Source organism: Brachyistius frenatus, unplaced genomic scaffold (assembly GCF_029030835.1).
Source record: "Brachyistius frenatus isolate BFR_SWC_R1_liver_20210118 unplaced genomic scaffold, ASM2903083v1 Contig_89, whole genome shotgun sequence".
Lineage (NCBI taxonomy): Eukaryota > Metazoa > Chordata > Actinopteri > Embiotocidae > Brachyistius > Brachyistius frenatus.
In genome coordinates, this window is record NW_027210688.1 from 38,704 (window position 1) to 52,022 (window position 13,319).

The 13,319-nt window shown below is 45.7% G+C and overlaps 2 protein-coding genes across 5 annotated transcripts in view; one reads left to right on the top strand and one right to left on the bottom strand.

Moving 5' to 3' along the window:
* elp1 (elongator acetyltransferase complex subunit 1) lies at positions 1-11,367 on the bottom strand. 3 transcript variants are annotated; one of them, XM_069710094.1, is made up of 36 exons: positions 11,276-11,367; positions 10,322-10,496; positions 10,015-10,167; positions 9,798-9,879; positions 9,456-9,536; positions 8,808-8,893; positions 8,506-8,696; positions 8,229-8,352; positions 8,019-8,112; positions 7,653-7,883; positions 7,368-7,538; positions 6,664-6,709; positions 6,388-6,543; positions 6,180-6,283; positions 5,848-5,957; positions 5,715-5,768; positions 5,519-5,624; positions 5,281-5,396; positions 4,899-4,972; positions 4,671-4,749; positions 4,406-4,485; positions 4,176-4,310; positions 4,004-4,089; positions 3,698-3,846; positions 3,194-3,317; positions 2,981-3,078; positions 2,634-2,835; positions 2,475-2,536; positions 2,231-2,293; positions 2,072-2,132; positions 1,757-1,864; positions 1,499-1,598; positions 1,286-1,413; positions 897-1,048; positions 357-435; positions 1-144 (listed from the first exon to the last, which is right to left on the bottom strand). In XM_069710094.1, exons 2-36 carry the CDS (start codon positions 10,469-10,471, stop codon positions 77-79), a joined length of 3,903 nt encoding a protein of 1,300 aa, XP_069566195.1. In that variant the 5' UTR covers positions 10,472-10,496; positions 11,276-11,367; the 3' UTR covers positions 1-76. The 3 variants fall into 3 exon arrangements, with proteins under 3 accessions (XP_069566195.1, XP_069566194.1, XP_069566197.1); XM_069710093.1 differs by having other exon boundaries at positions 10,322-10,591; XM_069710096.1 differs by lacking the exon at positions 11,276-11,367 and adding an exon at positions 11,084-11,259 and having other exon boundaries at positions 10,322-10,591.
* arhgef37 (Rho guanine nucleotide exchange factor (GEF) 37) overlaps positions 10,561-13,319 on the top strand; it is a 20,874-nt gene continuing 18,115 nt past the window's right edge. For both annotated transcript variants that reach the window (XM_069710097.1, XM_069710098.1), the window contains exons 1-3: positions 10,561-10,586; positions 12,425-12,505; positions 13,243-13,306. The gene's annotated coding sequence lies outside the window, so the exon portion shown is untranslated. The remainder of the gene's footprint in view (positions 10,587-12,424; positions 12,506-13,242; positions 13,307-13,319) is intronic.

Here is a 13,319-nt window from a genome sequence, read left to right on the forward strand (position 1 = left end):
GACATAAATGAATCTTTATTTATAACATAATTCAACTTTACAGTCAAAAACTAAAAATTACAAAAACAAAACTAATTTACTTCAGAACAGTGAGCTTCCACTTGACGCCGTTTCTCATCTTTGGTGCCGTCGGGATCTCAGCATCTACAAAAAAAAAAGTAAATTGAGAAATGGTTAAAAAGAGAAATTATGGTTCCACGCATTGAGACCCGTTTCGGCCGACTCATTTCTTGAGTGTTTGATTAGACGTCCACTACAAAAAAAATGCCATCAAGCCGCGTACGCGGTGACCTTGAATGTTTACGTGCTGAATAGAGGTCAAGACGGCAAATTTCAACGCTACGAATTCTGCCGACCTTGTTGTGCAGCTGCAGGTCTCTGCTGCTGCTGGAAAGAAGCCATGATGCTGTTCGCAGTGGAGTTCGGCCCGGTGAGCTGCAGGGAAGGAGAATGAAATGGAAAAATCCTCAATTATCAACACAAACAATGGCGTCTTCTCACTCCTCTCACATGCACGTGAGCGCACGTATCTCCATTCTTAACTCATTTTTTGGAGGGATATTTAAAATTTTTAGTTGTTTTTTTTTGTAAAGGAATAATAGCTTGTATTTTAACAATATATATTGTTAAAATACAAGCTATTATTCCTTTTTGGGGAAAGGAAATAGTGGATGAAAAAAAGGTCAATTCTGCATACAAGAGCATGACTTCAACTTTTATTTTGAAAATTTCTTCTGAACTTTACTCTGTAATTTGTCACAACTCTGTTAAGTGTTACACGAAAACCAGCAAAAGAAACAAAAACAAAAAGACGACGAGTGAACGAGATAAAACCAAATGTGAAAAAGGGCATTTTACCGTGCTGATAATAACGACAAAGTATTTTTCGGTTTTACCGGAGCTTGGCTGTTCTGCAGGCCGTCGGGCCACACCTCGGGAACCGCTGCCTCCATCGTCTGCAGCGCCGCCTCGTACCCCAGCTGCAGCTTCTCGGCCTGTTTGTCGAACTGGAAGAGCACCAAGGCCTTCAGCAGGCTGTGGACTTCCTCTGTAGGCGACGAGACCACAGAATAAGCCGTGGGTGTATTATCATCTCTAAGTTCAGTAAAGTTGCGATTTTTACCAAAAAATAAGAGCTCATCTCTTTTTTTCTTTTTTTTTTTTACTTTAAAAGGACGAGTCTGCAATTTATTCCGTTTCTGCTTCTGATTATTTGTTTGGAGAAAGAAACTGTGAACTTATCCTCTAACTGGATTTTTGGACGCTCTCGTCTGGCGTCTCGTACCTTTCATCTTGTCCACGGTGGTGATGATGTCACTCAGGGCGTACATCAGCGCTCGGTCCTCCAACGGGCTTCCCTCCTTCAGACTCAGCTTCTTTCGCTCGGCTTTCCGCCGGTTCTTCGACGATCTCCTGCGAGCGGAGCGTCGACGTTAAAAGCGGAGATACTTTTACAGCTGGATTCATTTAAAAGCTCGGGGTGGGGTTTTTGTCTTACGAGGAGATGCGGGAGTTACTGTGGGAGTATTTGGAACCGGTCATCGCGGTGCTGGCTTCGGAGTACAGCTCGGCGTCGGGACAGTCCGGACCGTCTTCGTCTGATGAGGAAACACAGTTACTGGAAAAACAACTGCAGGCTTGTAGCGGCCGTTTTTGTTTCACCAGTTTCATTTGGAAATGTTTTGAAAACGAATACGGAAGTCCTCCTGAAAGTCACCCGACACACGTTTGGGTCCAGAATACGACCGATTCTCACCGAGCAGGTCCAGTCTGGCTTTCTGCTCCCGGACCGCAGCCAGCCGGGTCCTGTGCCGGGTGAACGTCGCTACCTGAGCCTCCAGGAAGGAGGCGTGGGTGTTGGCAGCTTGATGAAAGACAACGAGAGGACAACGTTAACCCCGCCCCCTCGATGACACGTCTGTTCACGACTTTCCTCTTCGCCTCCTTCTGCAAGTACGTTTTCAGCAGTTTTTTTTTTTTGCAAAACTCCTTTTTTTCCAAATACTTCAGACCAGTTTGACATCGATCCTCTGAGGCCTTTAACATGTTCACATGTCTGAACAGTTCTTACCTTCTAACAGAGCCGGTTTCAGGTTGGTTTCAGTGATATCCTGCCTGTTGTGCATGTAAATCTGAAGCAGGAAAAGAAGATTTTTCATCACGATGCACTGAACACAAAAACAAAGACAAGTGTAACAGGAGGAAAGGATGGGTCCGTTTGTTTACTGACCAATCGGAGCGCCTCCTCCCAGACTGCACCGGTGATCAGAGCCAAAATGGCTTCCTCACAGTCCTGTTGGAAACAGAGGAACCAATACTTTCACACCTGTAGACGCTGGGTTGTGTTACAACTATAAACATCAAATGCTGAAGAGTTTTTCCACATTTATCTGCTTGATATTTTGCTCATGCAGAAACGCTGACTCATCAGAAATCATTTCATCCAGCTGTGCCGTCGCTGCAGATGTTCTTACTTTGGCGTACTGGTCCAACAGCAGAGCAGCTTCCGAGTAGCGCCTCTGTTCAATCAGCTTCTCTATAAGGGAAGGAAAGCACAAACATTCACCGTGGCCACCCGACTGTCTACCTTCACTTTCTGTCTGTCGGTCCCGACTGCCCGTTGTCATGGTTACCTGCCAGGTCTCTGGCCAGCAGAGCGAGCTGGTCGGGCGGCAGCGGTATCTGCTGCGCCACGCAGATGGCGTTCCTCCAGCTGGAGCTGCCGGCGAACGCCTGCAGGGCGGTGACCGGCTCTCCGCATCGCCATAGCAACAGGCCGGCCTGCTCCGCCTGCTGCTGCTCCACCAGGTGCTCGGCGTAGATGCAGCTCAGGGCCTTGAGGTCAGAGGGCAAAGTTCAGGGGAGGGGAGGGGGGTCAAAGTCAGGTTTTATATAGCGCTTAGTGTTACGCTGTTGAAAACAAAACAAAACAAAAAAAATCTGTTTAAAAAAACAACAAAAAAAACTGCCGAGTCTGCACCTTGTAGTGAGCGCTGTCAACTGCGTACAGCCTCAGAGCTTCGCTGTAGAGTTTCTGCTCCTTCACCAGCTGCAGAGCTTCGGGAAAATGTTCATCTCCTGCACGCAAAAATACACAACGCATATCAGGTCAACACTTTGTGGATTTTACAGAGTAACTCGATATCTTGAAAGATTTCATTTTTGAGAGCAGCAGAGAATCACTGAGACCGACCACACTTGCTGAGGTGGACGAGAGCCTTCCTGTAGTGCTTCAGGTGTTTGTCGATGGTGTAGCGTTGGTAGTTGGGCTCTAGTCTCTTCAGCATGTTTAAGAAGGGAAGGTACTCTTTGGGGTCCTGCAGAGGTTTGAAGAGAAACATTACAGACAAATCCGATCCTCCGATCGCAGCTTTCTTACATCACAACTCGTTGTAAAAGAAAAAAAAGTGACGGACCTTCTTGCTTGTTTTTACATCCGGAAAAACATCCCAAAACTCTGGGTACAAAGTACTTAACATCATTTTTCTCAAGAATATAAACAGATTTTTTTTTGTTAATTGAAGGGAAATTTGTGGCTGTTAAGACTAATTACTGAATTAATCACCTCATCAGGGATTACAGAATGTATAAAAAAAAATATTAGTTTTGTGATGTAACACGCTTTGTATTTTTTTTTTTCCCCCCCAGAGAAGTCAAACACTCGGGACAGTCGGTCGTTCCTCTGCCGTCTCGGTACCTTCTGGGACTTCTCGGCCACCATGAGCACGAGGTCGAAGTCGTACGTTCCCAGCGAGTGTTCGTACAGGTCGTTGACGTCGACGAGGAAGAGGAGGTACTTCAGCGCCTCTTCGGCGCTCACGCCGCCCGGAGCTGCAGGTGGGTTTTCTAAACGGACACACGCACAAAAAAACCCGATGAGAATGACAAGAGACGGCATCCTCCTGCCGCTCATCGCTGCCGTCTGCATTGAGAGTGTGTGTGTGTGTGTGTGTGTGTGTGTGTGTGTGTGTGTGTGTGTGTGTGTGTGTGTGTGTGTGCTCACCTCGCAGCTCGTGGACTTTCTGCAGAGCGATCTCCAGCTCTGGAACCGTCTTCTTCACGTGAGCGGTCAGTATGGACAGACAGAACCTGGACCGGAGACGACGAGATCGATTATAAAAATGCAGATAAATGGACATTTTAAAACCTAATCGTTTGTAGAAGTTTGGACTGACTTATTTGCATCCGCCGTCTCCATGGCGCTCCGTAACGCGTCACAAACCACGTCCACCTTCTTGTGGCCGGAGGCCGGCTGCACCGGGCTGCTGCTCTCCGGACGGGGGTACATGCTGCTGGTCGTGTCCTCCTCTCTGGGGACCAAAGACCAAAACAAAAACAACAGGTGTTAGAAGAGAGTTGTGTGTTGTTTTTTTTAATGTGAGAATCAACTGTGATGAAGTCTGACCTGAGCTCAGTGAGGAAGAGGTTGATGTGGTTGATGGAGCCGAGTTGTGTGAGGAAGGTCTTGATGTTCTCCAGGAAAACCTGCAGAAGAAAAAACAACAGAAAAAAACACTTTGTTTAAAATTTAGGAACATAAAAAAAAAGAAGAAATATTCCAGTGTTTTAGCTCTTCTGTTCATGTTTCCAAATGTTACCCGTCTCAGCTGGAAAAGAAACTCCACTGGGACACCTTTTAAATTAGCTTGGTGAGAATCTACGGTGTGTACCTTCGGGTTGTGATCGTAGATGAGGTTCAGGTTGATCCTCAGCTTCCTCATACACCCGAAGGCTTCTCCGAATCTCAGACTGAGAGAAACAAACAACAAATAAAAACAAGCGAGACTGAGAGAGAGAGAGAGAGAGAGAGAGAGAGAGAGAGAGAGAGAGAGAGAGAGAGAGAGAGAGAGAGTCCGCCGGTCTTCACGCATCAGGATACAAACTGGCTACGAACTCACCTGTCCAACCACGTCCTGAGCTGAGCCAACACCAGCGCTCTGTGATGGATGGTCTCTAGATTACCGCGGGGCATCTGAACACACACACACACACACACACACACACACACACACACACACACACACACACACACACACACACACACACACACACAAATAAATCAGAGGGAGCAAACCTCTAAATTTGTCATTTTAAAAAGGCTCCATATTTTGATTTCCATAAAAATAGATTTTTCTAGTTTGAAGTACCAAACCACCATTGTCAGCGCTTTTGTGTGTGTGTGTGTGTGTGTGTGTGTGTGTGTGTGTGTGTGTGTGTGTGTGTGTGTGTGTGTGTGTGTGTGTGTGTGTGTGTGTGTGTGTGTGTGTGTGTGTGTGTGACCTGCAGAATCACTCGGGTGTCTCGAGGCACCACGGTGACGATCCTCGATCCTCTCTCCACTCGCCGGAGTGTCTCGTCGTTGTGATCTCCGTCTGAGGCCAAGGCCGCCTGCAGCCCTGCGGGGGGTCAGAAGCTCGATTTAACTCGACGCGTACCAGCGAATATATACCGGCGAGAAAGACCGCGATCGTGTATTTGTATTTTGACGACGTTGGTTTTTTTTTTGTCTCCGTCCCACCTCTGACGGTGAGCGCGTTCAGTCGGAGGCAGCGGCAGGTGTGGGAGTGCGTGGTGACGAGCAGGAAGTCGTCGCAGACGGCGAAGGAGCCGACGTTGGAGGCCAGCTGACGAGGGAACGGACACGCAAAACATTTCGTCGCTGCTCGGTAAAGCTTCCCGTTTTACCCAACGAAACAAAGCGCTGACAGACGTACCTGCGTGTCTCCGGCGTACAGGTGGGACCTGTCCGTCAGGCCGAGAGGACGCTCCTGGCGGAGGGAAAACATTCGGGTGTGTCTCGCTGTTTTAACAATCCTGTAACTGTGCGTTCGTGTTTGTTTTTTCTACCTCCCCTCCGATGCTGCAGAGGGACATCTGGACGCAGGGAACCGGGAAGTTGACGCTGCAGCCGCTGGAGTCTCGCCAGTCCTCCACCGATAAGCGCTCGTCGGGACCGTCTACACAGGAAGGTAAGAACACAAAACACTGGTCAAACACACAGGTCGGAATTGTGTCATTTATTAAATTGTTGTGTTTTATTTGAGTATTTTAGGCGTTTTGAAGTCATATACTGAGGAAAAAAAAACACGCATGTTTTGGGGTAATATTTCCCCCCCTCCAATAAAGAAAGCACACAGCTGAGCAGCAGAAGAAGAATCGTGTTCGGTGTGTTCACTGACCCCAGTGCAGCTTCCTGATCTGTCCGTCCTCCAGCTGTAGGGCCACGGCTTTGGTCTGCGAGCGATAAACCACACCGACCACGATCCCGCTCACTTCCACCTCGCTGGCGACGCAGAAAAAAAAAGGAATAAAAAAAGGATAGAGAACAGTTTACGTCAATGATTTCTGTGCTAACGGACAAATCCGTGTCCGAAAGAGACTGCTGACCGGACGGCGGGCGCGTCGCCGTCGTCCCGAGGGGGGCGGAGCTTCACCAGGGTGGAGGTGGTCGGCTGCGCACCGGGTTTGACCCCGATGAACAGCTCGTCCTCCACCCACAGCAGCTGCCGCAGGGCCGAAGGGTCGTACTCCAGACCGAGCGGTCTGCAGGAAAATGGGACGAAAACGTGGTAAGAACAGAAACAAATTCAAATTAAAACACATTGTCGAAGTGACTGAATGCGCGTTTGCATCATGTGCAGCGCTGCAGATTGTTTGCGTCACCTCATGGTTTTCTGGAGGACCAGCGGACCCGCCTGATTTCCTGAATCTGGATTGACAGGGGGGGAAATACATATTTAAAAATTAAAAACGACATTATGTAGAAACCGGTCCATGTAGATAATCCTCTGTGTTTATATTGAATCAAGTGTAATCCGCTTCAGGTTCAGTATCCCAGTAAAATCCCTTATTTCAAAGTTGGCTAGATTTCCTGAATTGTGCTGAAAGTATTGCGGCATAATAACATATATAATTACATATTACTGTATGTTGAATTAGTTTTGTGAATACAGTCGGCCTATGTTTTAGCGCCACGGTTCCCTAAGTTGAAGAAAATAAAAAATAATTAGAAATAAAATATGTCTGTCATGTAGAGCATGATTATTATCAAAGAAAGTAATTGGTGCTTAAAAAAAAAAAAATCATGTTTTTTTTCTCGACTTGCGAATTATCTCCATTTTACAGCAAAATAAACATGTTTAAAACGCTGCAAATTACGTCGCAATTTTTGAGAAGATTTGCCACAAAATCCCAAAATATTTAACACAATATTCACACAAAAAAAACGTTGTGCAATCCTGGAGGGTCTGATTAAGTGTTAATAAGATGAAAATTCTCCTTCTGTTTTTTTTGGAAGGGAAAAATTACAACATTCAACTGTTTTTTTTTTACAGTAATCAAAATTATTCTGATGAAAATAGACCCACCTTGTCTGTAGATCAAGATTCGTCCACTATCTGTGAGCGCCGCGAGCTGATTGGTTCCCTGAGGCTGACACAGGAACGTCACCTGGTTGACCGGCGAGCCGACCTGCAGCTCGAGTGAACACATGGGAGGAGGGACCACGCTCTGCCTGAAGGTCGTCACCAGGATTTTATCTGCGAGAGTTCAGACCAGGAATTAACGTCGCGTTAGAATAACTCGGGCGTCCTCTCGTCTCGTCGTGCCCCCCGTCAGCTCCCCCACGCCCCACATCCCCCCCTCCCCCTCACCTCCGTCGATCACGGCCACGTTGGCGTTGTCGCCGGCGTCCACTCCGGGGCTGCGCTCGGTCGCCCAGCCCCAGTCGTAGGTGGTGGCGGTCCAGCCGCGGGTCACCGCGTGGAGCCGTAGGGGGCGCTCGGGGTCCCAGCAGACGCACACCGGAGCCTTCTGGGGGTCTCGGCCGAAGTTCAGGCTCTGCTTCAGGTACCAGTGGTAGTTCCCCACCGTCCACAGCTGGACTGCAGAGACGATAATGATAATCATTCACAGGAGTAGAAGGACGAATCGTCTGTTGCGCAAAAATGTCTGCAGCTTTCTTGTTCATCACCACGAGGCACCGCGGCGAATGTTTATTTGTGTTTGTCTGAACTCACTGCAGCTGTTGACGCGTCCGTCCTCCCCAGCAGCCGTGTCCTCCGACCAGACGGCTAAAACGGTGGAGTCGCTGTTCCACAGCAGCTCCTTCACCTAAAAACACACGCGGGTGGAGTAGTCCTTTAACACTTTCCTTTTCGAAACTCAGGACGCTCAGAATCACAGTGAGAAAGTATTCTTCTTATTTTAATAATAAACTCGAAACTGGCCTTGACTCGGTCTGCGCCGAAGGGCAGAGTGAAGTCTCCGTGCAGCAGTCCGTTCTTCTCCATGAACACCACGCTGTGTTTGTTGGGATGACGCCGGGTGCTCGCGATCAGGCTCCCCGAAGGTCTGAAACGACAGCAACGAGATTCAGATTCGGCTTCTCGTGTCGCGGGAAAACTGCTGATGCTGCTTGTTTTTTGTTTTTAAAACTAAAATCAAACAAACTGATTTTAATGGATTAAAAAAAAAATAAAGTTGTCGTTTCAAAGAGCTTCTTACTTCCAGCAGAGCGTCTGCTCCAGGCCGTTGACGGGCTCGCTGGTGGCCTGCAGGACGCCCTCTCTGTTCCACACCCGAACCTTCCTGGCTCTGGTCTGAGGGCAGATGGCGCTGATGGCGAACAGCTGACCGTCGCCTCTCCACGTCACCCGCGGCCGGCGGTCGTCCCAGGACACGGCCGGCTGCACTTCCTGCGGATTCACGTTTTGTACGCACTTCTGAATGTGTTCATATTTGACGCAAACTTTTCTTCGTTTTTCTAAAATAAAAGATCCGATTGTTTTGAGTGAACAGAAACCGACCTGGACTCTCCTCTGCGCTGCCTGTTTCCCTTCTGAGCCGTGAAACTGAGTCTCCTTCTTCCCCCAGCCGACTGTGATGAACTTCCCTGCAAAAGTCAGCGATGTAGATTGACACATTTCAGGAAGTACTAAAACAATCATGTTGGAAAAATTACTCAGAGGCTCGGTTCAAAATCAAACACATCGGGCATTAATTCTTGCAAGAAGGAGCAACTACATGCACCCTCAAAGAGAGGTGTCCAGCATTGCTCCCCCCAGCAGGGCTCTACGTCACTCCTCCGTAGGGAAGCTTTTATACAGTGTGACAAACAGTAGACGGTCACCCCCATTCCCTTTGTATCTGCTTTCGTATGGTAATACTGAGTTGGTTGCAGGTCACAAGATAAGGACACAAGGGGAGTCGTCAATTAGATGAGGAAAGTAAAACAAAAAGGAATCACTTGCAAATAAGACAGAAAACAAAAGAGACTTTCCGGAGCCACAATGCAAACAAGAGGAAGAGACTAATCTTTTTTTTCCATCAAATCATTAGACAAAAAAAACTATATATATATATATATATATTTTTTTTTTTACACTTAATAAATAATTTATTGCACTTCAGTTGGGTCCTGAATCTGAAATCTGAACATCTGGAGCCCAACGTACCTTCACCGAAATCGTCCTGGTGGATTCTGACCTCGGTGATCGGCTCGAAGTCTTTGGTCATCATGATGATCGTCTCCTGACCTGGGAACACAAGTTATGATGTCACTCACCTGTAACGCTGCGAAATATGTCTACGCAGTGAACATCTGATCTGTCGTCGCGGTTACAGATGTCCATCTAAAGCCACGCAGCGTGTCGACCGAACTCATTTTTATTCGTCTATCTTCAAAGAAATGTGAAACTTTTCTTCTTCTTCTTCTTCTTTTAAAGAGTTTTCCAAACTAAGAAATGACGCCGAAGACTTAAGTTGGATGGATGGAAGATGTTTTTAGACACACTGACCGGTCGTGAGAGTGACGAGCTCTCCATCGGGACTCCAGCTCATCGAGGTGAGGCCGCTGTCGACGTTGCCAACACACTCCAACTGTTGGAACACAACGCTCATTAAAAACAAAACAAAACAAAAAACCCGCATTTTCTTTCACTTTATTCCGACCTTAACTTGAAAAAAGCTAAAACCTGAAAATAAAAACTCTCCAACTTCTCAGTCCTTCCAAACCTTGCAGGTGTTGAGGTTGAAGAGAACGACGTCGCCGCCCGCCGTGGCCAAACACGCGGACTGAAGTTCGGCCAGGTCCTGCAGCCCGACCACCACCCCGCCGCCGTCCTCGGGGAGGAAACCGTCCGCTGTCAGCGAGGCTTCGCTGACGACCTGCAGAAGAAAGACGTGGAAGGTAAGTCGATGGTGAGTGAATAAAATTAAAAAAAAAAAAACCTGAGCATCGACGACTTTGGCACAATATATTTTCCCACCCATCGGCCGGCGATGACAACCCCCCCCCCCCCCCCATCAGTCAACAGCTCACCTGGCGAGTCCGGGGGTCGTACTCTGTGATGGAGAACTGAGAAGCGATCAGCAGCGAGCCGGTGTCGGCCCGCACGGAGAAACACCGCGGGGAGCCCGGAGCCTGCAGCTCGGAGCTCCGGAGGCTCTTCAGCAGCTTCAGATTCCTCATCTCGCCTCGGGAGGCTGAAGAAGACCTGGAACGGACAGGATATCCAACGCGGCCAGTCAGGAAACGATCCAGATGTTCTTCTCGTGATGGACGTGGTTTGGAAACACGTCTTCGGGTGAACTTGGTGACATGAAACGAGCAGAAAATGTCTCCACCAACGTAAAACAAACTACAGTTACAGGTTTTTTTTCCTCGAGTGAAATATATTCTTTTGAGTGCCAATAAACATTCCTAAATTATTATTATTATTTTACCATTCGCCTATGTTGAGACACAATAACTAAACGCACCAGCTGTGTTTTTATAGTTCAATTCACTTAAATATCAATGATTTTTTTCTTTTTCTTTTAGTAATTTCTCATTCAGCTTCAATACTTTCAGTTTTTGTAAAATGTTGTTTATTCTCTCTGATGCGACTTCAAGAGTCTAGCAACGAAGTGCAAACACCATTTTATATATTTCCTCAAGACATCTGATCACAAGTGTCCTCCGAACCGCCTCCTGCTGTTTGTGTGCAGGACATCAGTAACTAAATCGAAACCGTGAAAAAGCATAACGTCACGAAAAAAAAAAAAAAAAAGCCTTTTAAACGTGCTTTAACATGTTAATTACCTGGTTTGGTTGCAGGTTTTAGACGAAACTGAAGGTTATAAAGACTCAAATACAGGGTGTCCGAAAATGGAACTGGATGTGATAGCTTAGCTTTAAACTGGAAGAAGCGACGTGATATTTATCTGCAAAATCAGAAAACGGAAGCTTCGACATTTGATACAATCACCGGGAAACTGTGAAAAAAAAAACCACCGTTAAGACACAAGCTGAAGAAATGATCCGTTTTAAATGTCCAACATCAACACCACAACAACACGCATGTGGCACTGTAAATACTTGTTACCTTTGACCTACGGCGGAGTTACATGAGGGATAACAGCGGTGCTGCCCCCTGGTGACGTGGAGTACATGTACATCCAGTAGGTATTTACTTTTTATTATTAGTTTATTATTATACAGTAACGGGGTAAATTGACATTATATCTAAAACAAATTATATAATATTCAAATGTGCAGATATTTGAATGCTCTGAAAATAATGCAAGGTGCAATGGATGTGTTTACTTAATCAGGATGTCGTGATTATGATCTAAATCTTAGATTAATTGCCAATTCCATTCACACAAAATAAAAACCCGAAAACTGTCTTTCTCTCTGATCTTCATCTGGAGGAAAATATCAACAGGATTTATAAGAGTAATAGTTATAACTACTTGAACGTGTTTCTTTACACCTTTCCCAAGACATTTATTATTCTAGGCATGAACAGCCATGTCGTTATGATGACTTTAAGGCAACAAAACAATAAATATAAACATGAAATAGATATACACCGCTCAAAAAAAAATAAAGGGAACACTTAAACAACACATCCTAGATCTCAATGAATTAAATATTCCAGTTGAATTGTGTTGTTTAAGTGTTTAAGTGTTCCCTTTATTTTTTTTTAGCAGTGTATATTTTTTTTAATAGAATGTCTTTATCTGAAAAGTAAGTAGTGTGTAAAACTAATAAATCAATACAGTAAAGTCAAAATGTGCAATATTTCTCTCTGAAATGGAGTCGAGTAGGAATCTGAATTTGCAATAAAAAGGAAACCTACAAACTGAGCTTACAGTAAAACTTTTTTATGGTAAAAATCATATTAGACAACAAGTATTATTCATTCATCATGAGTTTCTCAGCTGGGTCTATTTATGTCTGTGTTTTTTTTTGCACGCTGAGAGAGACAGTCTCCAACCGGTCAAATAGTCTATCGGCTTTTACTCTGAAAAGAAAACGGATGTTCACCGGTTTTTTTTTTTTTTTTTGAAATCATGCTTTTATTTTGTAACGCAAGTGACCGGATGTTCTATTTGTTTGTTCGCGTCGACACTTAAACGGCTTTGTGATTGACAACAGGTGAGCGGGAGTTCAGGGTGAGGACACCTCCACAGGATCACACGATCAGAAAATCACGACGAGAGGACGGCTCCCACGAAGGTAAACGTCTTATTTATTTGTCTCGCATCTCTTTGCCGCCCTCGGTTTGTTGTTGTTGTTGTTTGTTTTATCTAAAACACCAGGCAAGCCCGACGGACCGCATTACTTACTCCTCCTTCACAACCTTAAACCAGACGTTGCTTGGTTTCTATTTGAACCTTCATTTCTCGCTTCTCGTCGTGTTTCATTTACGAGTCGTGTCGGTGTTGTGCTTCAAGAGAAACGGTCAACAAAAACAAAAACACCAAAGTATCGTGTTGTTTGGTTGCCTCCCCCCCACCTCCTCCTCCTCCCACCTCCTCCTCCTCCTCCTCCTCCCCCGTCTCCTCTTCACCGGGCTGTTGGCATTTAAACCCCCCCAAACAAACACTACGTTAAAGAACCAGAGCAATTTTAAATACAACCATTTCATGGCTGCACCTTTTTAATTTATAACGGGAATAAAAACCACAAATCCACCTGTTGTACGTGGAGCTCAGTTTATATGAAATAAATGCACACATATATATATATATACTTGAAATAAGAATGACGGAAATGTCACTTTCATTTCCACAATCTATGTATTTTTCTGTTGCATGTCGTATTCACGTCTATTTACCTGTAAGATCTCCACTAAACATCATGTGTGACCGATTAAATCAACGTTTCTGTCTGATTTAAAGTAAATTACACAGGAAGTTTAAACAGAGAAATATTTGTGTGAATTGGTTTTTTTGTGTGTGTGTCTTCTCCAGGAATGAAGAAGCTGACCAAGATGTTCCCATCTTCTTTTTCTGCTGTTTCTTGTGTCGCGTGAAGGTAATACTGCGAT